Source organism: Callithrix jacchus, chromosome 19, assembly GCF_049354715.1.
Source record: "Callithrix jacchus isolate 240 chromosome 19, calJac240_pri, whole genome shotgun sequence".
NCBI classification, from domain to species: Eukaryota; Metazoa; Chordata; class Mammalia; order Primates; family Cebidae; genus Callithrix; species Callithrix jacchus.
The window spans coordinates 33,304,380-33,329,964 of record NC_133520.1 but is presented as its reverse complement, the minus strand read 5'-3'; the positions used below and the strand labels follow the sequence as shown (position 1 = coordinate 33,329,964).

General features: G+C 51.1%; 1 protein-coding gene across 1 annotated transcript; it reads left to right on the top strand.

The window, feature by feature from the left end:
• The first annotated feature begins 1,831 nt into the window (after positions 1 to 1,831).
• SLC41A1 (solute carrier family 41 member 1) lies at positions 1,832 to 25,312 on the top strand. The gene is made up of 11 exons (XM_002760720.6): positions 1,832 to 2,058; positions 3,779 to 4,804; positions 13,547 to 13,654; positions 14,758 to 14,829; positions 15,470 to 15,614; positions 15,769 to 15,915; positions 16,508 to 16,655; positions 17,504 to 17,583; positions 19,036 to 19,170; positions 19,495 to 19,643; positions 22,704 to 25,312. Exons 2-11 carry the CDS (start codon positions 4,433 to 4,435, stop codon positions 22,887 to 22,889), a joined length of 1,542 nt encoding a protein of 513 aa, XP_002760766.1. The 5' UTR covers positions 1,832 to 2,058; positions 3,779 to 4,432; the 3' UTR covers positions 22,890 to 25,312.
• The last annotated feature ends 273 nt before the right edge of the window (positions 25,313 to 25,585 follow it).

Genomic DNA, 25,585 nt, shown 5'->3' with positions numbered 1-25,585 from the left:
ATATTTCAATTAAAAAATAGACACAGGAGAGGGGAACTGTTTTCAAGTAAGTAAAAACATGGAAGGTAGAAAGGAAATCAAGGTCCCTAAGGTAGCTAAGCTGGTAGCTAAGCTTCGGCAAGATTAAATGGGGTGTTGGAGGGGCAGGAACTGTTGAATAGAACTGGGCAGAAGTTGACTCCAGCCCAACCAAAGTTTCTCCAGATACATCAGCCTTAATTCCCCATCCAACCCCACACCCTGTATTCACAGACCTCACCTTTCTGGACAAGGCCCAGGGTTTCCCAATCTAGCAGCTACTTCTCAGAACAGAGAAATCCAGTATTTGAAGCCAAAACTGGGGTCTGAGACCCCGACATTTTGCTCTACTAAGTCCTGTGAGTCTGCAGGCCCTTGATGCAAATCCCCCAGAACTGAGCTAGAATTATCCTGGGGGGTACTGGTTTGGGGTGGGTGAGAAGAACAGGGTTGGGTATGTGTATTTGCCATCCTTATCAAAAGGAATGACCTGCTCAGCTTGTTTGTGCTCTTGTGTGCATGCGCCCAAAGCTTCATACACAGCACTGCGTTCTCCTCTCCCCAGGCACATCTCTGCTCCAAACCCTATTCAGGGGTCTAGAGCGATGTTCGAATGCCACTTGAGCCACTTTCCGGGAGGAAAAGGACAGGAAGGAACCGTTGGTCACAGGTTCCACTGACAAGGGGAAAACTTGGGGGTGGGAGTTCCTTTATGGGTGAGGTCACACCCCCTGCACAAAAACATCCCAAAGAGAACTGGCATTGAGCTTGTGTTGGAGAGGTGGAGATACCCCAGGGAGGAAGTGGCGAAAGGCGAGCATGGGAACACCCCTCTTTGATCCCAAAAGGTGCGTCAGGGAAAGTTCAATTTCGTTTAGCCCGAGATGGAGACATCTCTCCCCAAGCTGCCACCAAGCTCAGTGGTTCAAAGGAAGTGAGGCTCCCCTCCGCCCCGACCTCAGGCGAGGCGTGTGCGACCCCAGCCGTGAGTGTGACCTCCTTTCTCTCCCGCCCACCCCCACCCCTTTCAAGGTTGGGACTTTTTTAAGGCCGGATTCGTCAGGGATGAGCCATTTGTTAAAGGAACGCAGAATCTGTAGGGAGCTGAAGGTGACGAGCCAGCAAGAGAAGAGCTGTGTCCAAGAGCAAGGTAGGGACTGTTCTGTCCGGGTACCCAGAGCGAGGAGGGAGCGAGCACGGGATGGCTGCTTGAGCCTGGGAGTCAGAGCTGTCAGGCAGGCTGGCTCCACGGGGGCGTTTGCCGGTCTTTCCGAAGGCCAGAGGCTCCAAGGAAACATCCAGAGGCAGAAGAGGAGGTGCACTTGGCGCACACGCCTCTCAAAGGCTACAGGGGCTCCGGCGCGGCGCAGCGGGCCTCCGGGGGGCAGCATCACGCAGTAAGCCCGTGGCAGCGGGCACCTCGTACCCCGGTCGATGAGCGCTGGGACCCGCGCGCTCCAGGCGCGTAGAGCCAGCTCCCGGTTCCCGTCAGTCCTCACACTGCGTTTCCCCGGCGCCCCGCCTCCTGGGCGAGAAGCGAAGGAAAGGGGCCGGGCCGAGGTTGAGCCCGCCCCCTCCCTAGTCCTTCATTGGCTGCTGCTGTTGTCCATCCGAGAATCTATTTTTGATGGGGGGGGTGCCACCCAGTCTGCCCCAGATCACGTTTGCCACCGGCAGCCAACCAGTTGGGCCCAAGTCCGCGGGCAAGAAGTGATTGGGGGCGAGTGAGCTCGGCCGCCCCCCGGTTCCCCGTCCGGGTGCCCCCCCGCCGGGCCCGAAGCGGTATATCCTGCCCTCCCCGGCCACCTCCCCCGCGTGGAAGCGGAGCGGCGGCCTCGTTGTAAAGCAGAAGGGAAATGTAGCCAGCCGGGTGTCGCGGCTGGACGCTCGCCTTGGCTGGGGGTGTGGGGGGGGCACGCCGGGGGCCAAGGAGGACTGCCGAGGAGGAGTGATGAGAAGAGGGGGTACCCTGCACCCCCCGAGAGCACGGGCCCCGCTGCTAGTCGCCAGGCGCCCCCCTTCCTCCCAAGCGAGGGGCAGGTCAGTCCTGTGGGGTCCTGGGGCCCGGAGGGGGTGGTGGAGGGCGGGAGACCTGGCGCGCTGCGCATTTGCTGAATCTGAGTGGTGGAGAGACGGAGGAGGCCACCCAGTTACTTTCTCTCCCTCCTCGGGGTTGGGGATACTAAAATGGGTCTTTTTTGTCCCCGCCTGGGAGGAGGGGATAGGGCGTCCTGGTTCACTTTTGCTTCTTTCGTCCCAGTGCCTTAGGCCCATCTGAAGTGTCTTTACTGGGGGAGTGGTGAGGGAGGACTGACTTCCCCTCCTGCCTGCGAGCCCCCTTTCAGGTTCAGTGGCCTGCCAGGAACACAGGAGGGAGGCGGGGGTGTCAGCTTTTAGCGGACTCGGAAACTTTTCTGGGATAGGGGCAATGGACTCAGAGGTTTCCTTCTGGATCTCTGGGGAGGGGCTTTGAAAGAACCGCAGTACTGTGCTTAAGGAGGTTGGAAAAGGGAGTCCTGGTGGGTGACTGAATTGATAGAGGAAACCAATTCTCCTGCGCCAGTTCCTGGGCTTTGATGCTGCCTTTCCTAACTGAAGTTGACTAATTGTGTGTGTTTGGAATACTTAAGGACCTGTTCCTCTTACCTGGTGGAACTCTCTTTAAATTTGTTTTTTGCTGATAAGAGCTCTTCTGGTGAAATGGAAAAAGATGGAAGTCCATGAGGAATAAGGAATCTTCGGGATTCCTTTAGGCAAAGAGAAGTGGAGCCATTACAGCTAAAGAGATGCATTTGGAGCAGCTGCATATTGGCTTATGGTGCTTTGGTTTTTGTTTTGGGGTTTTTTTTTTATTGCTACTTTTGTTTTTCTGTTTTTGTTTCTAAGAATTCCACTATATTTAACTCTCAGTAACCCTGGGGAACAGGAGGAGCCTAATTAACTGAAATGCGTGGGTAATAAGCAATCGTTTTATGCTCTGTCCCTTCTAACTGAGATAAGTCCCTTGTCCTATCTGACAAGCTCACAGGGCCAAGAGCAGGAGGAGAGGGGGAGAGACAGAGGCCTGGATCCCAGTCAGCTGTCTGAGCTCTTTGTAACACTGTTGACTCTCAAGGGCAGGAGTGGGTAGGCCTCTGGCTCTTGGCCTTGGTCGGGCAGGCTTGCCCTACTGCCCAGAGAGTCCTCCTAGCTTCGTTTTGTTTCCTCAGAAGCTGGAACGTTTGGGGGTCTGGGGGACTTCACTCAGCAATCAATTTCTCCCTGTTTCTTTGCCCTGTGTGGCTTTCTGTTGCTGTGTGGTGATGGTAAGCAGTCACTTTATACAGGGGTGGCTGTGTGGCAAGGAGTTTGTGGCTGAATTTGTAACAGAACCCCACTTAAAATAATCCAGGGTTTTTAATGGGCATTGAAGAAGAGGCTCGCTGAGGACTTACCTACTCACCCCCTGTTGCTGAGGAAACAACGCCAAGGGCTCCTGCACAGCATCTTTCCAATCCCAGGCTGGTCATATCTCAATGCTGGTGACCAAGGTGGTGATCACCCAGGAGGGTTGCTGGTGGGCAGGATGGCGGGGATAGCTTCCGCTGAGCCTCCAGATGGAGCAGTGCAGGACTGAGTAATTTATGCAGAAAAAGGGAGGCAAATAGCAAACTATAACTATATGACGAACTCCCAACTGCCTTTGGGGAGATGTTCTCCCAGTACAGGCCAACCTTTGCTTTAGCATAACCTTCTTTTCTTCTTTCTCCTTCCCACATAGGTGTTCCACACTGATTCTTGTGACTTTAAGAACCAGGGATTTGAAGAGGTATTAGCTCTTCCCAGGAAGGGAGGAAGTTTCTGGAAGAGAGAGGAAAGACAGCAGACACTGCGCTGGGACCAGCAGAGCCTAAGGAACTGTGGGAAGCTGACCGAGCCCAGCCTAAGGAGCGGGAAGCAGCCACAGCCCCAGGCTGGCACTGTGTTCCAAAAGATTTGAACTCAAGCTGCTTTTTGTGAAAGAGGGCCACTTCAGAGGGCACCCCAGACTTTGGTTGGGCTCTTCTACACTGGATGCCCCCTGCTCTGAGGAGCCTGCCGCTGAGAACCAAAGAAGATAAGAGGACACACACATTTCCCTCAAGCACAGAGCTGGTGGGTTGGAGTCAGGCATCTGCACCCCTAGTGGCTGGTTGCTGAGTCTGGTGAGGAGTTTCTTGTTTCTCCCCAGCTTGCGGCTTTAGTGCTTAATGGGGCTGCCTGTTGGTGGATCAGTTTTTGCAGTGCCTGGTAGGAGTGGAGAGCCGTGGGAAGAGGTCCCGCGGCGCCCAAGCCTGGGTTTACCCCAAGACTAAGTTCTTTCCCAAGTTAGAGAGGGAGAGAGAAAGAAAAAAGAAGAGAGAAAAGTTCTCCCTTCCCCTCCTCCCTGCCTGTCATGTCCTCTAAGCCAGAGCCAAAGGACGTCCACCAGCTGAACGGGACTGGCCCTACTGCCTCTCCCTGCTCTTCAGATGGCCCCGGGAGAGAGCCCTTGGCCGGGACCTCAGAGTTCCTGGGGCCTGATGGGTCTGGGGTAGAAGTGGTAATTGAGTCTCGGGCCAACGCCAAGGGGGTTCGGGAGGAGGACGCCCTGCTGGAGAACGGGAGTCAGAGCAACGAAAGTGATGACGTCAGCACAGACCATGGCCCTGCGCCACCCTCCCCGCTCAAGGAGACCTCCTTTTCCATCGGGCTGCAAGTGCTGTTTCCGTTCCTCCTGGCAGGCTTTGGGACCGTGGCTGCCGGCATGGTGTTGGACATTGTGCAGGTAGGACCTGAGGAGGGCAGCTCTTAACTGGGAGCCCAGGGCCACCTTTGCCCACTGGGAAACTTGGAACTTCCTCTCTACCTCCCTGTCAGAAGTGGCTGCTGCTTCCTAGAATACTGTTTCCCTTTGGATCATGTCCTCGGTTTCTTCTTGGTCTAGTTCCTTTCTAAAGAAGCCTCAAGGAAGCGGAGTAGCCCCGCGGAGGTGGTCAGGGCAGTACTGCTAAATAGAAACAGAATTGGCTCCAGAGCTCAGGCTTGGGAAAGGAGAGATGAAACAGGGTGGTTGCTTGCCATCTCTCCCAAGCATTCTTGCGGAGCCTAGCTCAGTAGGAGACATTTACAAGGGTCTCCTCTTCATGCCTTTTCCCCCCTGCATTTGGGGTTTCAAGGATACCCACAGTAGAAAGCTCAGTTTCTAGCCTCTCCTCCATCCCCCTACTGGGCAGGAATTTGTTCAGCTGCCAAGAGGGTCTCAAATTAAGTGGGAAAGTCCTTAAAGGCATTTGTGTTGCTAATCTTCCTGCAACCTTGGCCTAATCCCCTTGGGGGATGGGAGTGGACACTTGCTGTCTGATGCACGAATTGGAGATTTGGTGTAACCAGACTCATTATCTGCTGTAAATGGGGACAAAATGAAACTAGGCCTGGGCAGAACTGTGTCTCCTCTTTGCTCCTTACCTGTCATTCTGAACCTGCCCTGGGCAAAAAGCGCTCTTTATAAGGACATTGGATAAAAGGAAGGATGAGAGTCGGCAGGACCTGGAAGCTAAGAGCCAGACACATGCTATGTTAGTTTATTGTGAGTCCGAGAGATAAAGTTTTGATTCTAGACAAAAGTTTTTGAGGCACAGTGCGGCACACCAAGCTTTTTGAAGGTGCCAGGTTTACCTAAGTAAATCAGCAGTGTGTGTCAAATTCCTTCTGAGTGCTGTCCTCTGTCCTAGGTACTCAGAGAAATATTAACACAAAGGCAGGAAGAGATCTGGCCTTTGCTTTTTGGGACCCCCCAGTGTTCCCTGCCTATGATATCTCCCAGAAGGACACGAAGCTTAGCATCACCTTTCCTGTGCCAAGCCAACCCTACAGACCATAGTGATGTAGGGTCCTGCTGGTAGGTCTCACCATGCCTGTGTCCTGGGAGACCGAAGGTGGTTGGTTCTTGATAGTGTGCACACGTGGAGCACTTTGACTTGAGCCCTTCAGGGGAACCCTGCACCTTTGGTTGCTCATGAGCATGGTGTTAAGTCATGCCAAAGTGTCTTGCACTGCCTCCCCGTTCCCCAAACCTGTTGTCTTGAAGATTGTTCCTACATGGAGGTTGGGAAGCCAGGCTGGAGCTTTGGGTTCCTCCTCCTAGTGGCTGCTCCTCCTAGGGCAGTGACTGGGACAGGAGGAGGAGGAGAAAGAGACCGGGTTAACATTTTTCTCCACCTCTTCTCTTCCTTTCCTGTGGCCTGGTTTCTCATTCTTGGAGTTTTTGTGTTTGGCTTGATACCTACAAAGGGTGCAGAGCCAGGGTCAAGAGGTGAACTGAAGAGGGTTGTCTTTTTTTCTAGTAACAATAATGGTAGTGGGGAAGCATTCTGGGGGCTCTTCTGTTGGCCCATGAGGTAGTATCCATAATCATCTCCATTGTCTAGGCAGGGAACCTGTAGCTTAGAGGGATTAGGTAACTTGTCCCTGGTCATCTGACTCCAGAGCCCACACCACTAACCCTGTGGCCTTCACACGACCATGGTTCGCCAGTTGGTTAAAAACTCTAAGAGGGGGCCAGGCGTGGTGGCTCATGCCTGTAATCCCAGCACTTTGGGAGGCTGAGGCGAGTGGATCACTTGAGGTCAGGAGTTCAAGACCAGCCTGGCCAACATAGCGGAACCCTGTCTCTACTAAAAATTTTTTTTAAATAGCTGGGCGTGGTGGCGGGCACCTGTAGTCCCAGCTACTTGGAAGCTGAGGCAGGAGAATCATTTGAGCCCGAGAGACAGAGGCTACAGCATGCCAAGATCGCACCACTGCACTCCAACCTGGGTGACAGAGTGAGACTCCATCTCAAAAAAAAAAAAAAAAAACCTCTGGCTAGGCATGGTGGCTTATGCCTGTAATATCAGCACTTTTGGAGACTGAGACAGAAGGATCACTTGAAGCCATGAGTTCAAGACCAGCCTGGGCAACAAAGTAAGACCTTATCTCTACCAAAAAAAAAAAAAAAAATAGCCAGGCATGGTGGCATTCTCTTGTAATTCCAGCACTTTGCGAGGCTGAGATAAGAATGACCACTTGAGCCCAGGAACTTGAAGTTGCAATGAGCCACCACTGCACTCCAGCCTCAGCGACAGTGCCAAACCCTGTCCCCCCACCAAAAAAAAAGAAAAAAAAAGACTCTAGGAGGAGCCTATTCTCTTTGTCTTTCCCTGAAGGATAGGGTGAACAGGAATCTGGATGAATTAGAGTTATCTTCTGAAGTGAGCAAGAACAAAAGTTCTTAGCGGGGACAGGGAGGGACCTCCACACACACATAACACATCCCTATCCATCCCACGCACTCAGATTCCAAAGCTTCTGACATGTTGTGCCACCCCCACTCCAGCCCCATGAGCTGGAGACATTTCGAGGCCTTGGTAGGGAACCTTTGGAGCTGCCCTCAGTGTGGCACCTAGGCTCACCCCAGAGCTAGGGTCCACTTGGTGTGGATGACAATGGCAGGTTTGTCCTTGTCTTCCCTCCCCCAGCCTTGCTGCCACAGCTGGGCTGGAGCAGGCCCTACAGATGGCTATAGGGAGATGGCAGGAGTGGGTCATTGCAGAGGGACCAAGGCATGGGACCACAGGGAGATTCTTATTCCACATCCACAGGAGCGAAAGGGGGACTGACAATCTCAGATTCAGGAAGAGCAGGACAGTTTCCAAGGATTCACACCTATATTCCCCCATCCTAAGCTAAGATGCCCTTCAGTGAGACAGAGTCTGAAAGTGCCTGAGAGCTTGGGGCCGTGTGGCGCGTCCCTGGCATCTTGGAGCAACCGAGCAGGAGTCCGTGTTGGCCCTGATTCTGGTGTCTCCTTTGTCCAGGGGCCCCATCTTCCCTTGCTGCTGCAGAAAACTTGGTTTCTCTTTTACCAACATGATACAAAAAATTAAATTTTTGTTTTTGTTTTTGTTTGAGACAGAGTCTTGCTCTATTGCCCCTGGGCAATAGAGTGCAGTGGCACCATCTTGGCTCAGTGCAATCTCCGCCTTCTGGGTTCAAGTGATTCTCCTGCCTCAGCCTCCCAAGTAGCTGGGACTACAGGTACACACCACCATGCCCAGCTAATTTTTGTATTTTTAGTAGAGACGGGTTTCACCGTATTAGCCAGGCTGGTCTGGAACTCCTGACCTTGTGACTCACCCACCTTGGCCTCCCAAAGTGCTGGGATTACAGGCGTGAGCCACTGCACCCAGCCCTAAATTTAAATTTTAATTTAAAAAAAGAAAAAGAAAATCCAGTCTCTTCCTCGAAGGCTCACTTCTGCCTCCTCTTATCTGCCCTCCCCTAAATGCGCACAGCAGCATCTGCAGTGAAATAAGTGGCTGGTCTACTGGCCCAAAGTAGGAAACGGATAAATGGACCGTGATCTGCTCTAAGTTCCCAACCATGGCTGAAAGTTCCTGTGGCATCTGGAGGGGAAGCAGGCTGAGGCCTAGTGTTGGCTTCTGAAGGGGGTTTGGGATATGGGAGCCTCCTCACTGTAGGGGCCTTGTGCCCATCCCCCCCGTTTGGTCCTAGGCTGCTGCGGACACCTCACTCCCTTTTTCTGTCAGCCTTAGTGAGGGATAGGGTGGCAGGAGGTAGTGTGCCCATCTGCATTTTAATTCCCAGCTAGGTTAAGACAGGTGACTCTCAGGTCCTTATTTTAACTCACTACACACCTGCTAAGGATCTCAAAGAAAGTAGACCCTGCTGTGTATACAGAAGTCTACAGCGATCAAAGTGGATGGCAGGCGTGGCCTTGGGGAAGTAGAGTGGAAAGGAAGTATTCCTCCTGTACCTGGCCTGCTCCTGTCACCCCAGCATCCCTGGGCAGGACACTCATCTCTGCTTCACTTGACCACCACCCCTTCTGCTTTTCCCATCTCTGTCCCCTGCCTGCTGTCAGGGACCCATTTGCTTTGCTCCTTCATTATACCACATCATATATCCAGGTGTTGCCCTAAAGCCCTTTCCTGGACACCTAGAGGATGCCCTGGGAAAAGCCTGAGACAAGTGAAGCCTGGGGTTGCTGTAATCTCACCTAACCCAGTCTTTACCCTAAAAGGTCAGCTCCAGCACAACTTCTCCCACAGGAGCCCAGATTCTCCCACAGCCTGGAGCCTAGAGCTTGTATCTGGGAATTTAAGTCATCTTCATGTCTTGATTCTGTCTCTTCCTGGCTCTGACTTTCTTCCCTGCTGCTGCCCTCCCAAGGTGGCTCAGGCTAGAACCCTTGAAGGCAGGTGGGGGTCAGTGTATGACCTTGGAGGAGGATTGGAAGAGGCGCATTGGAAGGGCAAGGAAGAGGTACTGGCAGGACCATGGATGATGGAGACTTAAAGTGATTGCTGTGCCTCAGGATTCGTTTTGACTGTGGGGGAGGCAGTCTCTTCCCTCACCTCCAGAATACCAGAGATCTATGAGCCCCTCACCCCAAGGTTAGAGAAGGAAAGGGATGAAGGGCTGCATTTCTGAGAAGCAGTTAAAATCTGGCTGCTCGCCTCACCCCCAAGCAGGGCAGCACTTCCTGGAACGTGCCCTTTTTCATCCCCATCACAGCAGGAAAATGTGGGTGGCTGCTTGGCGGACGGGTGTGGCTTCAGGGGCAGATACTCCCAGCCTGGATGAACAGGACAGGGCTGAATTTGGCCACAGGAAGAAGAAGAGCTATTCATTCACTGCCCCTGCTACATCCTGCCTACTCCTAACCTCAGGGCCACCCTGATTCCTGGGCTGGTTTCACATCTCCAGCCTCCAGCATCTCTTCCCAGAGTCCTTTGTGTGCCCATGTGTCAGAGGCTTTCTGCCTGAGCTGCAGCTCTGAGTGTTTGTGGGTGAAGAATGTATGTGTGTAGGAATTGGCTTCTCTGACCCAAGTGCCAACTCAGGGCTTTGCTAGCCGGGAGTCAGGTAGTGAGAGGTTTCAGGCTATGTTCTGTAAGAGTCAGGAAGACATTTGCATAGGGGCTATTACTGTGACTGCTCCCTCTCCTTGCCTGTCTGTCTCTCATCCCATCCCTCCTAAAATTCCGTACTTCCTAGGTCCTCCTGTAGCTATAAGAAGAGTGCGCACTGTGCTGGAAGGTGGAGAGATTTGGGGGTGCTTATGGTAGCGGCCAGAGGAACTTAGCTGATCTTTATTCATTTTTTCTTAAATAATAATAAAAGCAAGCAATGTCCCTTACAAACAGTTCAGAAGATGTTGCTTGCATACACGTAGGGTCTTTTCTTCTGGGCTTTTTCTTTCTACAAGTACATAAATGTTACATATACCTACCTGGAGAAGTGAGATTTTCATGGAGCTGGCAGCTTGGAAGCAGGGTGGAGCCGGTGAAGATGAGATGTTAGGCTGTGCTCTGAGAGGAGCATTGAAAGCCCACAAGAGAGGGGAGAAGAGGGGGATTGTTCCCGTCTCTGGGGCTGGTTTGGGAGGAAGCAGAGCAAGGCCAGACTGCAGGGAGCTGGAGCCTCAGTGGTATTTACCAGTTGTGTCCAAGAGTAACAGTCCCCAAGTTGCTCCAGGGCAGATGGGGCTCACTGGGGCTGCCTTCTCTCTGCGGGGTCTGAGGGTGGGAAGGGATTCACCTCCTTTCAGTGTTTGAAGGGGACTGGCTCATCCTGTGGCTGCCTGGAAGCCCAGAAACTGTTGTTGAGATGGGAAGCCATCTCTTCCCCTTCGTTAGTCCTCACAGAGGGGCTTCCCTGAGGAGAGTCCCAGGTCTTGGCCAGACCAGGAGCTCAGGCAAGTGTATGCTCCAGCCCTGATGAAATGAGCCTTCCCCAGGGTCCTGTGAGGCTGCGCACCCCTTCCACACAGAGAGCTGTGACAAGAAGAGAGGTTCTTGCCTCATAGAGCCACCCAGCACCCAGTCTCCCCTGGTCTCAAGCCCTAGCCCCACCCCCTCTGATAGCCTTGCTTATCTTTTTGGTTATTGTGGTAAAAATAAAAATGTAACATAAAATTTTCCATCTTAACCCTTTTAAGTGTGCGGTTCAATAGTACTAAATATGTTCACCTCATGTGCAGCAGATCTCCAGAACTTCTCATCTCCCAGCTGAAACTCTGCACCTGTTTGACACTCACTCTTTTCCCTGTTCCCTCAGCCCCTTGTTTCCACCATTCCTCTTTCTGCCTCTATGAATTTGACTACTTAGTCTGGGCACAGTACCTCATACCTGTAGTCCCAGCACTTTGGGAGGTCAAGACAGAGGATCATTTGAGCTCAGCAGTTTGAGACCAGCCTGGGCAATATAGTGAAACACCTATCTCTACAAAAAACACAAAAATTAGCCAGGTATAGTGGTACATGCCAGTAGTCTAGGATTGCTGGATCATGTGGTAGTTTTATTTTCAATTTTTTGAAAAACCAGTGTACTGTTTTTCATAGCAGTTACACCATTTTATAGTCCCACCAAGAGTGCACAAGGGTTCCAATCTCCACATCCCTTTTTTCTTTCTTGAGATGGAGTCTTGCTCTGTCACCCAGGCTGGAGTGCAGTGGCACTGTCTCAGCTCACTGCAGCCTCCGCCTCCCAGGTTCAAGTGATTCTCCTGCCTCAGCCCCCAAGTCAGTAGCTGGGATTACAGGTATGCACCACCACTCCCAGCTAATTTTTGTATTTTTAGTAGAGACAGGGTTTCACCATGTTTTGGCCAGTCTGGTCTCGAACTCCTGACCTCAAGTGATCCACCCGCCTTGGCCTCCCAAAGTGCCAGGATTACAAGCTGAGCCACTGTGCCCAGCCCAATCTCCACATCCTTGCTAATGCTGATTATTTTCTGTGTTTTTAAATAGTAGCCATCCTAATAGGGATGAGGTGATCTCTTACTTATCTGCAGTACTGCTCATCTTAACAGTAGAGTGTGCGTGTTGGAATTGCCTTGAGAGACCATCTGATCTGGTCCCTGAGTTGAACATTCTTCAAAAGCTTGAGGTCCTTGTAACTCGTCTAAGGTGTCCAGCTGGTCTATGTAAGGGGGCATATTGGGGAGATAAGCAGGAGGACCATCCCTGCTGTCTCCTGTAGGAGACCCCAGCTCTCAGTCCAGTATCCTTGCCCAATATAGTGCTTGGCCTGCCAGCTATGATACCCAAACCAACCCATATACATCCACCTGGCCGCCTGCCTCCTCTTCCCTCCCCAAACCTGGAGGCTTTCCATTCTTAAAGGGAACCACATACCCTGTCAGGGCCAGGGAGAGAGACACAATCCTCACCTTTTTCCAAGTCCTCAGTTTCAATTGCAAGTAAAGTAGCTTTCAAATAGCCAGTCCTGGCTCCTACAGACCTCTTCACAGTGACGAATAGAATACTTTCTGAACCTCAGTTTCCTCATTCACAAAATGAGGATAAAAATAACCCCTGCCGGCTGGGCACAGTGGCTCATGCCTATAATCCCAGCACTTTGGGAGGCCCAAGTGGGTAGATCACAAGGTCGGGAGTTCAAGACCAGCCTGACCAACATGGTAAAATCCTGTCTGTACTAAAAATACAAAAATTAGCTGGGTGTGGTGGCACATGCCTGTACTCCTAGCTACTTGGGAACCTGAGGCAGGAGAATTGCTTGAAACCAGGAAGTGGAGGTTGCAGTGAGCTGAGATGGTGCCACTGCACTCCAGCCTGGGTAACAGAGTAAGACTCTATCTCAAAAAAAAAAAAAAAGTAGCCTCTACCTTATTGGATTGTTAAGATGATTAAAGAGGAAAATACATGGAGAGCATTTAGCCTAGCACACAGTCAGTCCTTAATAGATGTTAACCAAAGACATTGGTAGGAGACCCAGGATTGATCATCTTGGGATAGATCTCAGGTTTCCTGACTACCAGTCCAGGGCTCTTCATATAGGAATACACTTGCTTCTCCTAGCTGAGAAACTGAGGAAGGTGTGTGGGGTACGGACTGCACGGAGGAATAAAAAGCCTCTTGCAGGCCAGCATTCAGAGGTTTGGAGGCCACAGTCTTAATTCAGAGCCTGTTCAGAAGGAGAGTTGGTGTGGCTGAGGCCCAAAGCCCTTGGAGATAGAAACCAAACAAACTCTCTAATCTCCCCAGCCTCGGCCCCAGCCCCGTGGAGCCCGACTCTCCACAGCTGAGACAACAGAGAAACTGGACCGAAGGCAAAGGGGCCAGGGATTGCAATTTGAGGGCGGATTGGAACGGAGTTCTGGGGTGTCAGGCAGCCCAGGTCAGCTCAGCTGTGTGGGTCCCCATTATGCTTCCCCACCCAGCTCCAGGAAAGCAGACAGAGGAGGTAGAGCCAGGCTGAGAGTCTCCCAACTGGCAGAGACCCTCTCCATCTCCCCGGTTCTGGGTGGCAGGAAGGGGGGCTGTGTTGTTTGAAGAATCATGGCTTGGTTTGGTTCCAGGGTTCTTGGACGAAAGGTGGCTGGCGTGCTCATTCCCTGCTGATTCGATTTCCTCCTCGAGCCCCTGATCTCAGACTATCTGTTCAACCTCAATGCCCGCCCTTTGGGGCACTGAAATTCCTGGGTTCTGTTTTCACCTTATAGCACTGGGAAGTTTTCCAGAAGGTGACAGAGGTCTTCATCCTAGTGCCTGCGCTGCTGGGGCTCAAAGGGAACCTGGAAATGACCCTGGCATCAAGGCTCTCCACTGCAGTGAGTGTCCTGGCTGGGAGGAGCAGGGTACAGAGAGGACTCTGGGCAGCACAGAGCCAGAGACTGGGAGAGGGCCACGGGCCCGTCTCCACTGCCCAGTCCTGGAGTGTGGGGCTGGGGTGGGAAGGGAGGGCCTGGCTGGGCAGATGTAGGGAGATCCCAGATCTGCTCCTGGGCAGGGGCTCCCTGCCCAAAGTGGTTCCCAGGCTTGGTTTCTGGATGTCCCAGCCGTCCCTGGACTCCTGCCCCACCCCCTACCTCTCAACCACCTCGTGACTGTTTGTGCAGCTTTGACAGGCAGGCATCATGCTGGTTCCTCCACCCGCACAGATGGGGGCCTCCTCTGATCTCCAGCCCTGCCTTGCAGCTGGGCAGGAGCAGAGCCAGGCCCTCCCAGCACCCCTAGCCCCCCAGCCATCCATCCTTTTCCCCGTGGCAGCTTGTTCTTCTTTAAGGGAACAGAGAGGAGCTGCTCGTCACTCCTACCTCCCACAATCATCAGCCATGATGATTCAGGGCCTGGACAGATAGACAGTCCTGGGTTGGAGGTGGGAGATGATAAAACTCAGGAGCCCAAGGATGTCCCTGCATAGCCAAGAGTCTAGAGAAGGTGACAGAGAGAAGTGGCATCCAACTTAACCCACCCTGACTTGCCCTACCGAACTTCTGGCCCATGCCACCCACTCCTTCCCAAATACTCTTTGAGTCTCAGTCCTGCAGCTGACCTTTCCTTCCCTGGGATAGCAGTCTGGCTTCAGAGTCAGGGACTGGGTTGTTCTGATTCATGCAGCAATGGATTGCCCAGATAAGTAAGGCAAAGGATGGAATTTGCCTCTGCTCAGCTGGTGTCCCGAGAGGAAGAGAAGAAACTGCTTCTAGGGGACCCCCCTTTCCCAACCCCCACCCAGCTACAGGAGCTCAGCTTTAGCTCCTTCCCTCTCACCTCACTTTCCCTGATCCTGCTTCACCTTTCCAGGACTTGCGGGTCCTGCCGTCAGTCTTAGGCCACATGTACTGTCTCATGATCTAGGCAGGAGCCCAGTGGATGGAGCTGCAGGCCTTTTCCAGCCTGGAGCTCTAGCCCCTTGCCCTCCCTCTCCCAGGCCAACATTGGACACATGGACACACCCAAGGAGCTCTGGCGGATGATCACTGGGAACATGGCCCTCATCCAGGTAAGGAGGCAGGGACCAGAGAGGGTGGGCTAAGCTTCCCCCTTAGGAATCTCTGAAAGGCTTAGGTCAGCCCCAGCTGGCTCCTGAGCAAATCTCCAGTGTCCCACTGAGCTGGCTTCCCCCAGAGTAACTCAAGGAGGTAACTAGGTTATCCAGGAAAATGCCCAAGATGAGGAGGGTCCCTGCATCACCCATTCCAGTTCTCAGTTCCTAGTGGTGTAGGCACCTTTGAGTCCCAGCAGATTGTGGCAATATGAGCAAACTCAGGAGTGCCGAGATGTTCTGTGCCACTGCTGTCCCATCTCCCCATGAGATCACACAGGTTCAGACCGGGAACCTTCAGGCCTTGACTCTGAGCAGAAGGCTCCAGCTCTGTTGAACCTCACTCCCATCCCCAGAGGCACACTCATTCAGCCAGTAACATGTTCTGGGCTCCTGCAGAATGTACTGCGCAGTACTAGTGTCTGGTATGACCCTAAATAAATAAAGACATCCTTCCAGCCTGGAAGGACTGGACAGTGCAGTCCCAGCCTGCCTCATGGGGCCACAGCCAGGAAGAGGTCTGCCCAGATGCTCAGTGACCTCAGTTGAGGAACCCCACTGCTCTCAGGGCTTTCCAAGTTACCACTCCTCTCCCCAGGTGCAGGCCACAGTGGTGGGCTTCCTGGCGTCCATCGCAGCCGTCGTCTTTGGCTGGATCCCTGATGGCCACTTCAGTATTCCGCACGCCTTCCTGCTCTGTGCTAGCAGCGTGGCCACAGCCTTCATTGCCTCCCTGGTACTGGGTAAGGAAGGGAGGACGTAGAGGAGTAAGGGGTGCTGCCCCAGAGGTGTTGACTGCACCTGGCACTTCCACTCTCTCTTTTTGTTTGTTGAGATTCCTTTATCTCTTCTCCCCCTCCCCGCCCCTCCCCGCCCCTCCCCCCACTTCCTCACCAGGTATGATCATGATTGGAGTCATCATTGGCTCTCGCAAGATTGGGATCAACCCAGACAACGTGGCCACACCCATTGCTGCCAGCCTGGGCGACCTCATCACCTTGGCGTTGCTCTCAGGCATCAGCTGGGGACTCTACCTGGAACTGAGTGAGCCACCAAGAGTGTGGCAGGGGTGGACTCCTGGGTGGGATTGGGAGAGATGATAGCAGTTTGCAAATGTGCTAGAGTTTCTTCTGTGTTCTTAAACTATTTGGTTTGAACATAGGTTGTAGTAATTCCTGATCTTAGAGATATGAAGCTAATACTGATCTCAAATCCAAGCAGGTATCAGGGGCAGGGAAAAGTATCAGAAGGATATTTCTGTTTGGTCCTGCAGATTCTTGCTTCTCTTGGACGGATGAGGGGGAAAGCTTAAAAGAAAGGAACCAGAGGCTGGGATCTGCTTACAAAATGAAGAAGGGGGTGGGAGATGTTGATTTCTGGGATCCAATCAAGATACCTAGTCTGGTCTCTATCCCAGTTCAGTGGCTTTCTGCCTTCGTTTCCTCATCCATAAAATGGAAAAGACTGGTCCCACTTAGCTCCTGAGCTGCCAGTGAAGATCAAATGGGGTAATGTGTTTACTGGCATTTAGTGTAGTCTTGCTACTGACCTGTTGGGACATTTTCAGGCTGAGCCAGGGAGAAACTGGGAGTAGGAAACCACAGTGCTTATCTCCCTCTGATCTCTGCCCTCTCAGATCACTGGCGATACATCTACCCACTGGTGTGTGCTTTCTTTGTGGCCCTGCTGCCTGTCTGGGTGGTGCTGGCCCGACGAAGCCCAGCCACGAGGGAGGTGTTGTACTCCGGCTGGGAGCCTGTTATTATTGCCATGGCCATCAGCAGGTAGGCTGGGACCCTGAGTATCTACTGCACCCCACTGCCACCCTGCCACAGACTTCCTTTTACACCCTGGAGAGATGAGGTGGAGATCAGACTCTAGAAGTGTATCAGTCACATGTCCTTCTGTTGAAAATGACAAAACCATCTAAACTGGATTGCATTCCAAGGCAGAATGTACTGGCCTGGAGAACCAAAGAGGCACAGCTGAATTCAGGGACATACCTAAGATCAGGGCTCTCAGCTCTGCTCTTCTCTGTCATGGCCTGCAGTCCAGATTTATGCTTTTCTTACTCCTACCAATTCCAGGGGAGACATTCTTTCCCCCAACAGTTCCACAAAGTTCCAGAATAGAGTTGCCCCGCTTCTCATCTGGTGACACGACTATCTCCAAACCAGTCAGTGTGGCCTTGGAGCTGCGATACTCTGATTGGATGGACCTGGAGCCTAGCCATCATTGAGGCAATGTCACCTGAGCCACAGTCACTGAGCTTGAGAGGAGAAGCCCAGTGCTAGTACCAGAAAGGGAAGCAAATGCTGAGTGGGCGGAACAACAGAGGTCGTCACAGACAGGTAGTCCTGCAGGCTGCTCCTCCAGCCAACTTAGAGGGCAGGTACAGGAGGTGGTTGCCTGACCCGGTACCACCAGTTTGTTCTCGAGTCACTGTGCCCAGTGGGAATGTTATGAGCAGCACAATGCTGTCAAGGGTGGCAAGGACTGGATGATGAGGAACTCCTGAGAGCCATGGTGCTTCCCTTCATCTCCAAGGCTAGGTGAGCCCGACCTCTCTTCCCAGAGACTACAGCAGAACCGTTAGTGGTCTTTGTGTCATTTTGTCTTTATGTCTCTGTAGTGTGGGAGGCCTCATCTTGGACAAGACTGTCTCAGACCCCAACTTTGCAGGGATGGCTGTCTTCACACCTGTGATTAATGGTGAGGTCTGGGCATCAGCTGTTGGAGGGCAGGGCTGGGGGGAGGAAAGGGACAGGAGAAGAGGACTTAAGGGGTTGGCCTCTGTATCAGTCAGGGTTCCAGCAGACAAGAGAATCTAGCTCAGATGATTCAAGAGTTTAATGAAGGAACTGCTTACAGAGGTGGGAGCAGAGTAGAAGGATGGATAAGGGGTGTTGAGGCACCCAGAGATTAGCAACAATGGGAAGCCTCTAGTCCTAAAGGGTCAAGGCGAGTATCTTAATCCATTATCTGTTGCTAGAACGTAATACTCAAAACTGGCAAATTTATAAAGAAAAGAGGTTTATTTAGCTCACAGTTCTGGAGGCTGGAAAGGTTAAGATTGGGCAGCTGCTTCTAGTGAGGGCCTCATGCTTCATCCAAACATCCAAATGGAGAAACAGGAGGAAAACTAGGCATGTGCAAAATGGGCAAAACAGGAGCGGCAAACCTCGATTTATGACAACCCACTCTCATGGGAACTATACCTTTCCCAAGAAAGACATTAATCCATCTTAATGACCTATTTACTCTTAAAGGCACCACCTCCCAATACCACTACATTGGGGACCAAGCCTCGACATGAGTTTTGATGGAGAGAAACTATATTCAAACCATAGTTGGGAGGGAATAGCATTATGGGAGCCCAGTGAAAGCTCTGTCCTTGCTTCCAACAGGGGGAAGCAACTGCCAAAAAGCAGGGAGGGACTGCAAAAGAAATACCCAGTCTCTCTCCACCTGCCCTCTGGTCACCTGCTCTTGCCTCCCACTGAACAAATACAGTGGAAGCAGCCAGCAAGGAAGACTGGGTGATACAGTCTGTGGAGACCGGTCCCCCAGTGGTCAGAGCAAGGCTGAGAAGAGTAGGGACCAGGCTGGGATGTGAGGGCAACAGAGAAATCAGCACAGGTTCTGGCAGAGATACCAGATTTCGGGAATTTGGAGCTCAGACTTGATCCTTGAAACTGGTTACCAGAACCAGCACATGAGCATAGGGTGCCTGGGTCTGCTCGGAGCATTGGAGAAGGGGTGGGGTAAGGCAGGGCTTTGTCACCTCAGCATAGGAAGGCAGGTGCACACACTGTCCTGGTGGAGAAGTCAGGCTCACTGAGTCTGCAGATGTGCATATATCCTTTCCATTACTGTCATAGCTATGCCAGGAGAACATGGAACTGCCGCATCTCCATAGAGGGAAGGATGAGGGAGGCTGGAAGATGCCCTCAAAGCAGGGGTCTTTGTCTTCCTTCTTAGTGCCTTACTCTTCTCTTGGGGACTGGGTGAATGGGTGATGCCCACATAGATCCCCCTGTGTAGGGGCCTATAAAGACAGAGGACAGTGCCTCTGTAGATACAAGACAAAAAGTGAGAAGATCATTTGTTTCCCACTCCTCCCCCGATCCTCATTTGTATCTAAGCCCACCTGTGTCTCTGCAGGTGTTGGGGGCAATCTGGTGGCAGTGCAGGCCAGCCGCATTTCCACCTTCCTGCACATGAATGGAATGCCAGGAGAGAACTCTGAGCAAGCTCCTCGCCGCTGCCCCAGTCCTTGTACCACCTTCTTCAGTCCTGGTAATGCCATATTCCCAGCCTCCTAGCCTTATGGGGAGTGGGCCTACTGTCAGTGAGCTTCACTTAAGAGACAGCTGGGGCCCAGAACCACAGGTTCTCCTCCTCTGCTGGGCTCTGCCAGCTGTTCTGAAGGGCAGAGTCCAGACAGGAGGGCTGTCTTTTCCTGGGGCACCCTAGGGGTTGGAGACCATAGGATGGAGAAGTAGAGACATTCATCTGTCTGTTGCCCTGGGACATGGTGCAGTCCCTCCTGACTTTGAAAGGCCTTCTGGGGCCAGGTCTTCTCCTCACCTCCTCTTCACACCCTCTTTTCCCCAATTCCAGATGTGAATTCTCGCTCAGCCCGGGTCCTCTTCCTCCTCGTGGTCCCAGGACACCTGGTGTTCCTCTACACCATCAGCTGTATGCAGGGTGGGCACACCACCCTCACACTCATCTTCATCATCTTCTATATGACAGCTGCACTGCTCCAGGTACTAAGTGGCAGGAGCAGGGGCATGGGCATGGGAAGGGGCCAAGATGCCCTGTAGGGATGGGAGAAGAGGCCAGACTTGGCCTCTTCGACACTCAGCTTACCTTCTTCTCTGCATCAAGGCAGCTGATAAACACTGGACAAGGGTGCAGGAGAGCAGATGGTGGTTCCAGTAGAGTCACTAACATGCTGTGTGACTTTGACCCTGTTCTTTTACTTCTCTGATCCTCGGTGATGCATTTGTAAATTGAGAGGAATGGACCAGTGGTAGTAGTTTTCATGCAGGTGGTTGTAGGATGCTGACCACATGGGCTTTGCATGCCACCCATGCTGGCCACAGAGCTCCAAGTGGCTCTGTTTTGCATGCTGGGCTTTCTCAAGAAATTCATTTGCATAAAGGGTCCGATAGCTTGAAAAACGGTCAAAACCACCGCTCTAGATAATCTGTCTGTTGGATCCTGCCTAGCATTGCCATTCCATAATACCATGACACTTTCTCCCTTCTTGTATTATTACACTTTTAAAGCTGTTTATTTTGAAAAGCTTCAGATTTGTAAGAAGTTCTCAAAAAAAGGTTCAGAAATCACATATACCATTACCCAATTTCCCTCCATGGGAAAGTAACATCTTGCATAACTACAGGACAGTATCAAAATCAGGAAATCAGCATTGATACAATCCACAGTGCTGATTCAGATTGTCCCAGTTTTACCTGCACTTGTGTGTGTGTGTGTATTCTATGCAGTTTTCATCACAAGTGTAGATTTGTGTCATCACCGCTATAACTAAAATACAGAAAACTGTTCCATCGCCACAAGGCTCCCTCATGCTACCCCTTTACAGGTAGACCCACCCTTATTATTATATTGTAAATTTTTATAGGTTTGATTTTTGAACAGTCACATAGTTCAAAAATGTTTTTTTAAGTTCATAGTGAAACCTCAGAGAAAAGTCTTCTTTTCTGCCCTCCTCTTCTCAGCCTTCCATTTAAACCTCAGAGAAAAGTCTTCTTTTTTGCCCTCCTCTTCTCAGCCTTCCATCTTCCTCCTTCACAGACCTCAGTATTATCCCTTTCTTGTGTATCCTTCACACATATTCTATATTTATCAAAGTAAACATATATTTTTTATTTCTCTGCTCTTTATTACACGCATGTGGTAAACTGTACACTGTCCATGCCCTGCATTTTTCACTTCAGTTTATCTTAACGATCATTCGTATCAATACATAAAGAGAACAACACCCTGATTTTCTTACAGCTGCATTTTATTCTATGATACACAGACTGTAATTTTATTTCACCAGTCCTGTATTGATTAACACCTATCCCTCGAGCCTCTTCACCCCCAGCTTTAGAAAGGTTGTGTTCCGACACCTTGGCAGGGGCAGGCTGAGAATCAGCCATATGCTGTTGCCCTGCAGCAGTTAGCCAAGCCGCCGTGTTTCACTGCTAGTGGATTCCAGTGCAGCATGTGCTGGGAAGGTGGGGGTGGATACGCCAAGGGTCTTTGTAGGAGGGTCTTTGGTGGAGATTTTCAGCTCATCCCTTTGCCTAGATTGGAAAGGATGAGCCTTGGTGCCATCACCCGTGATGAATACCCTAGGAGACACTCCTGGCTCTGCTCTCCTCTCTAGATCTGTGAAGGGCCAGAGCGTGACACTCGATCCCCTATAAAGGCTATTATTGATCCCTTTGCTACCTCCTCCCAGCCATGTGTTCTGGGGCCTACTCAGGAGGCTGGAATATGAGGACAGCTGTTACCATTCCCTTCCTACGGCATGTCCCAACGGCCTCCTGCCCATGCTTTTTATTTGGGACCCTTCTGCAGCTGCTACAAAGGGTGTGAAGTTATGGAGGGTGGGGGAGCCAAGGCACCACTGTGCAGGGGAAGGGAGAGTGTGAAAAGTCACCTCTGGCTTCCCTGGAGAGAGGGCAGGATTTTCTCAGGCAGAGCCTAAACTTAAAAAAAAGAGAGAGAGGACAGGAAAGCAGCCAAGATTGCCTAAAAATAGGTATCAGTTCTAGCTTCTGGATCCATTAGGGGCTGTGGTTCCCGCATCTGGATCCCTTAGGGCAGAATTTTCATACTGTGCAGATTCTAGGAGATTCGGGCCTGCCCCACCGTGGTATTCTAGATCAAGGGCATCACCAACTTAAAAGTACATGTGAATCTTGTTAAATTCAGACTAACTCAGGAGGTCCAGAGATTCTGCATTTCTGACAAGTGCCCAGCTGTTGTTGATGCTGCTGGTCCTGGGCCCACTAGCAAAATTCTGATCTGGGTCATTCTTAATTATCTGTATTAAAAGAAGGTAAGCAAGAGCACGGATAAAGTCAAAGTCGCAGATCATCTCGAATTGTTTTAAACTGGTATGTATTGTCTGCTTTATATTAATATTGAGGTGACTTATTCACAGTTCAGCTTTATTAGGACTAATGTTAAAATAAACTTCCATTCTTGGAGCCCAAAGAATGGAAAGGAAATGGAATGGAAAGCCACAACAACAGAGTGAAAAGGGGCAGGAGGAAGCCAGCTTGGGATAATCATCTGTTACTCAGACAATGCCAGCAGCAGCTTCAAACACTGTCCTTATACCACTCTGTCTAGAGAAGAAATCCCTTTAGGAAAAGCTGACTCCAAGAGCCAGCCCCCTGCCAGGCTCCTGGAAAGGCCAACATGGCAGGAATTAGAGTGATCCCAGAATGAGGTGACCCAGAGTTAGAGGCAAGAGGACTGAGTTCCTGCAGCGAGTAGGATTTAGCTCAGGAAGCTCCTCATTTGGTAAATTTGGGAGCAGAATATAATGCGGATGTGGGTGACCCTGGGTCATAGCAGCATCTTCCTTTCTGAAGAGCTCTTACGGTGCCTGTTGTCTGCTCAAGGTGGTAATTGTGGGGTGGAGGAACACAGAGAGGCTGCTGGGGTGGAAAGATGAAGATAAAAAGTAAGGACTGTGGCCAGCCAAGTCTTGTGATGCACTGAATGGGTCGAATCGTGTGGCCTCTGGCTCCCCCTGGAGAGAGGGGATGGCTATAGGCTGGGCCCTATTGTCTCCCCAGGTGCTGATTCTCCTGTACATCGCAGACTGGATGGTGCACTGGATGTGGGGCCGGGGCCTGGACCCGGACAACTTCTCCATCCCATACTTGACTGCTCTGGGGGACCTGCTTGGCACTGGGCTCCTAGCACTCAGCTTCCATGTCCTCTGGCTCATAGGGGACCGAGACACGGATGTCGGGGACTAGCTTGGTCACTCAACCTTTTCCCCATCCCTCTGCACTTTCTATTTGAAATTTTTCTTCTGTTCCCCTGTCCCTACTCCACCCCACACTCCCACCTCTTTCTGGGACTTCACTTTGATACCAAATTCTCATTATTTTCAATGGGAATTTTTATACATTGAGCCAAGTTTGTATAGCAGGAATTCAGGAAAGACAGACGGACTGAGATAAGCAGTACAAGTAGATTTTTGAGACAATCACCAAGTGCAATTTCATGGTGGGTGCCTCCAGGTGAGGTGGATTGGGGCAGGGGAATTTTGTCTGGAATCTGGGGACACTGGGTTTGGCTTTAGCAACTTATCTTGGCCCTAATGAGAAACCCTTCGTAGGTGGGCTCTGGGTTTTGGGTTTTGTTTTCTTTTTGTTCATCTGTTTTGTTTTTGGTTTTGGTTGAACAGAGGGACAGAGGAATAAGTAACACTCCCAAACACACACATACTTTTGTAGAAAAGGACCAACTTCAACGCTCTGGACAGGAGACAGCTGCTCCAGGGCCCTGTGATCCCAGCTCTATTCTCTGCCCTCTGGACCTAAGCCCTCCCACTCACAGAAAGAGTAAGGTGGACTGACGCTTCAATTTGTGCACACGTCTCTTGCTCGATTGTGTGATCAACATCAACAACCCGTTCCTCTGATCATTTCCAGTTGATCGTCATATCCAGGAAAAAATGAAAAGTGGACTGTTCTCCCTGTTGACCCGTGTCCACCTGTGGGTTCCCCAAAATCCAAATTCTCCCTGGGCACAGAGGACTGATTCTTGGTCTCTCTTCAACCTTCATCTCAAATTGTCTCTAAGCACTACCTTCCCCAGAGCTTGCCAGGTTGGGTTTTGAGATTAGGGAGAGGTCATGGCGATGTGGAGAATGGTTGGGAGGTTGAGGACAACCAGGGGCGTCTCATTGCTGCAGTTTCTCCTGAGGACATAATCACTTGGTCACCTTGAGCCCTGTCACTTCCTAAAATTACTCATTCTGTCATACCATAGAGATCAATTTTCCTCTTTCTTGGCTTCTGCCCACAAACATTCACTATTCATTCATTTGCTCATTCAACAAATATGCAGCCTCTGCAAGATGAGCTCCTCTGCAGGCATGGTCTGAAACATTCTTTGAGCAATATTTATTGGGTGCCTACTATGTGTTAGGTACTGTGCCAGGCACTGACTAGCCAGTGGTAAGGGAAACACAGCTCTAACCTCACCTCATTCTCAATGTTACAAAGGCCATGTGCCCCTTTCAATCTGGTGGAGAAAGTTTCCTCGTTGTAAGAATTTGCATCTACTTCAAGCCAGATTCTTCTGCCTCTTTCTCCTTCCTAGACCCCAACTCTGTGCAATGCTGACCACAGCTAGAGCCACCAGCCCTATTGCTCAACCAGTGTTTTATTTCCCTAAACGACCCTTCCTCACATTCCCTTTCCTCCACCTCTCCTCACCAAGCACCCAAAAGAGGATTTAGAACTAGCAAGCTGGACATCAACTGATTGTTTCTACTTTTCTCTGCCTAGCACAGAATTGGGAGAAAACTGGAGCCTCCATCCGCAGTCACACGTGTACAGATGTGGACATTTGGATGTAGGCTTTTTTTTTTTTCCTAGCTTCTCAGAAGCCTCCGCAGAAACCCTTCCATCTATAGCCTCCAGGGCCCACCTCCAAGGGAAGACTTAGGCAATAACCCTGTTTCTACCAACACCATGCCTTATCCCAGGAACTTGCCCTAGACCTCCAGAGACCATCTTTTCTCTCCCTCCCTTTCTACCCAGGCCTCCAGTCCTCCTTCTGGAATCATAGAACCTTAGAATTGGAAGAAATTGTAGAGGTTACCTAGCTGGAGTTGTGTCCAACACAGTTCATTAACACCAGCCTGGGCTTGTTTTTTCTCCTCCCTCTGGACTTTCTTCATCTTTTCTTCCACCTCAAAACACACTTGCACACAGATTCTTCTTGTACAGGCACCAAAACCAACTCTCTGCCCCTAAGACTATGTCTCTATGGTCTCCAGCCACCCCTTCCCCAGTCACTCCCCCCTTCCTCATCTCTGGAATTTGGCCAGGCAGTCCCAGAAGACTCTGGAGTGACCTCCTTTGCCTAAAAGGCAGACAAGTAGGCATGCCCCAGGCCCTGAGTTTGTGAGCAGAGGAGGACTGTAGGGTGAGAGGGAAAGAAAATGAAGTTGACTTTCATGGAAGATTCATTTCTTTTCCCCGACTGTACCAACTGCATGTACTTTTGGCCTGGCTGCAAGGAGCAATATTGGTTTACTCTCGTATCCTTAAAAAGTTACAGAACTGTGTCTTAAGAGAATTATTTATAGTTACTATAACTGAATTGACAAATGTCAACTTAACTGATAAATTATATTTGGTAAAATAAAGAGGACGTTTATTTAGATGGTTGGTGTTTCCTGTCCGTCTCATCAAAAAGCAGCTTCAGCTGTTGTCTTGGGCCCCTCTGTAGGCTTTACCCTTTCCTCACTCAGGAGTAGAAAGGGGCCAAAGTATGACAAGAAATGAAACATCTCTAAAATGCAGGGATTGTGTGATAGAAAACACAGCATTGCCAGGCGCAGTGGCTCACACCTGTAATCCCAGCACTTTGGGAGGCCCAGATCACCTGAGGTCAGGAGTTCAATACCAGCCTGACCAACATGGTGAAACCCCTC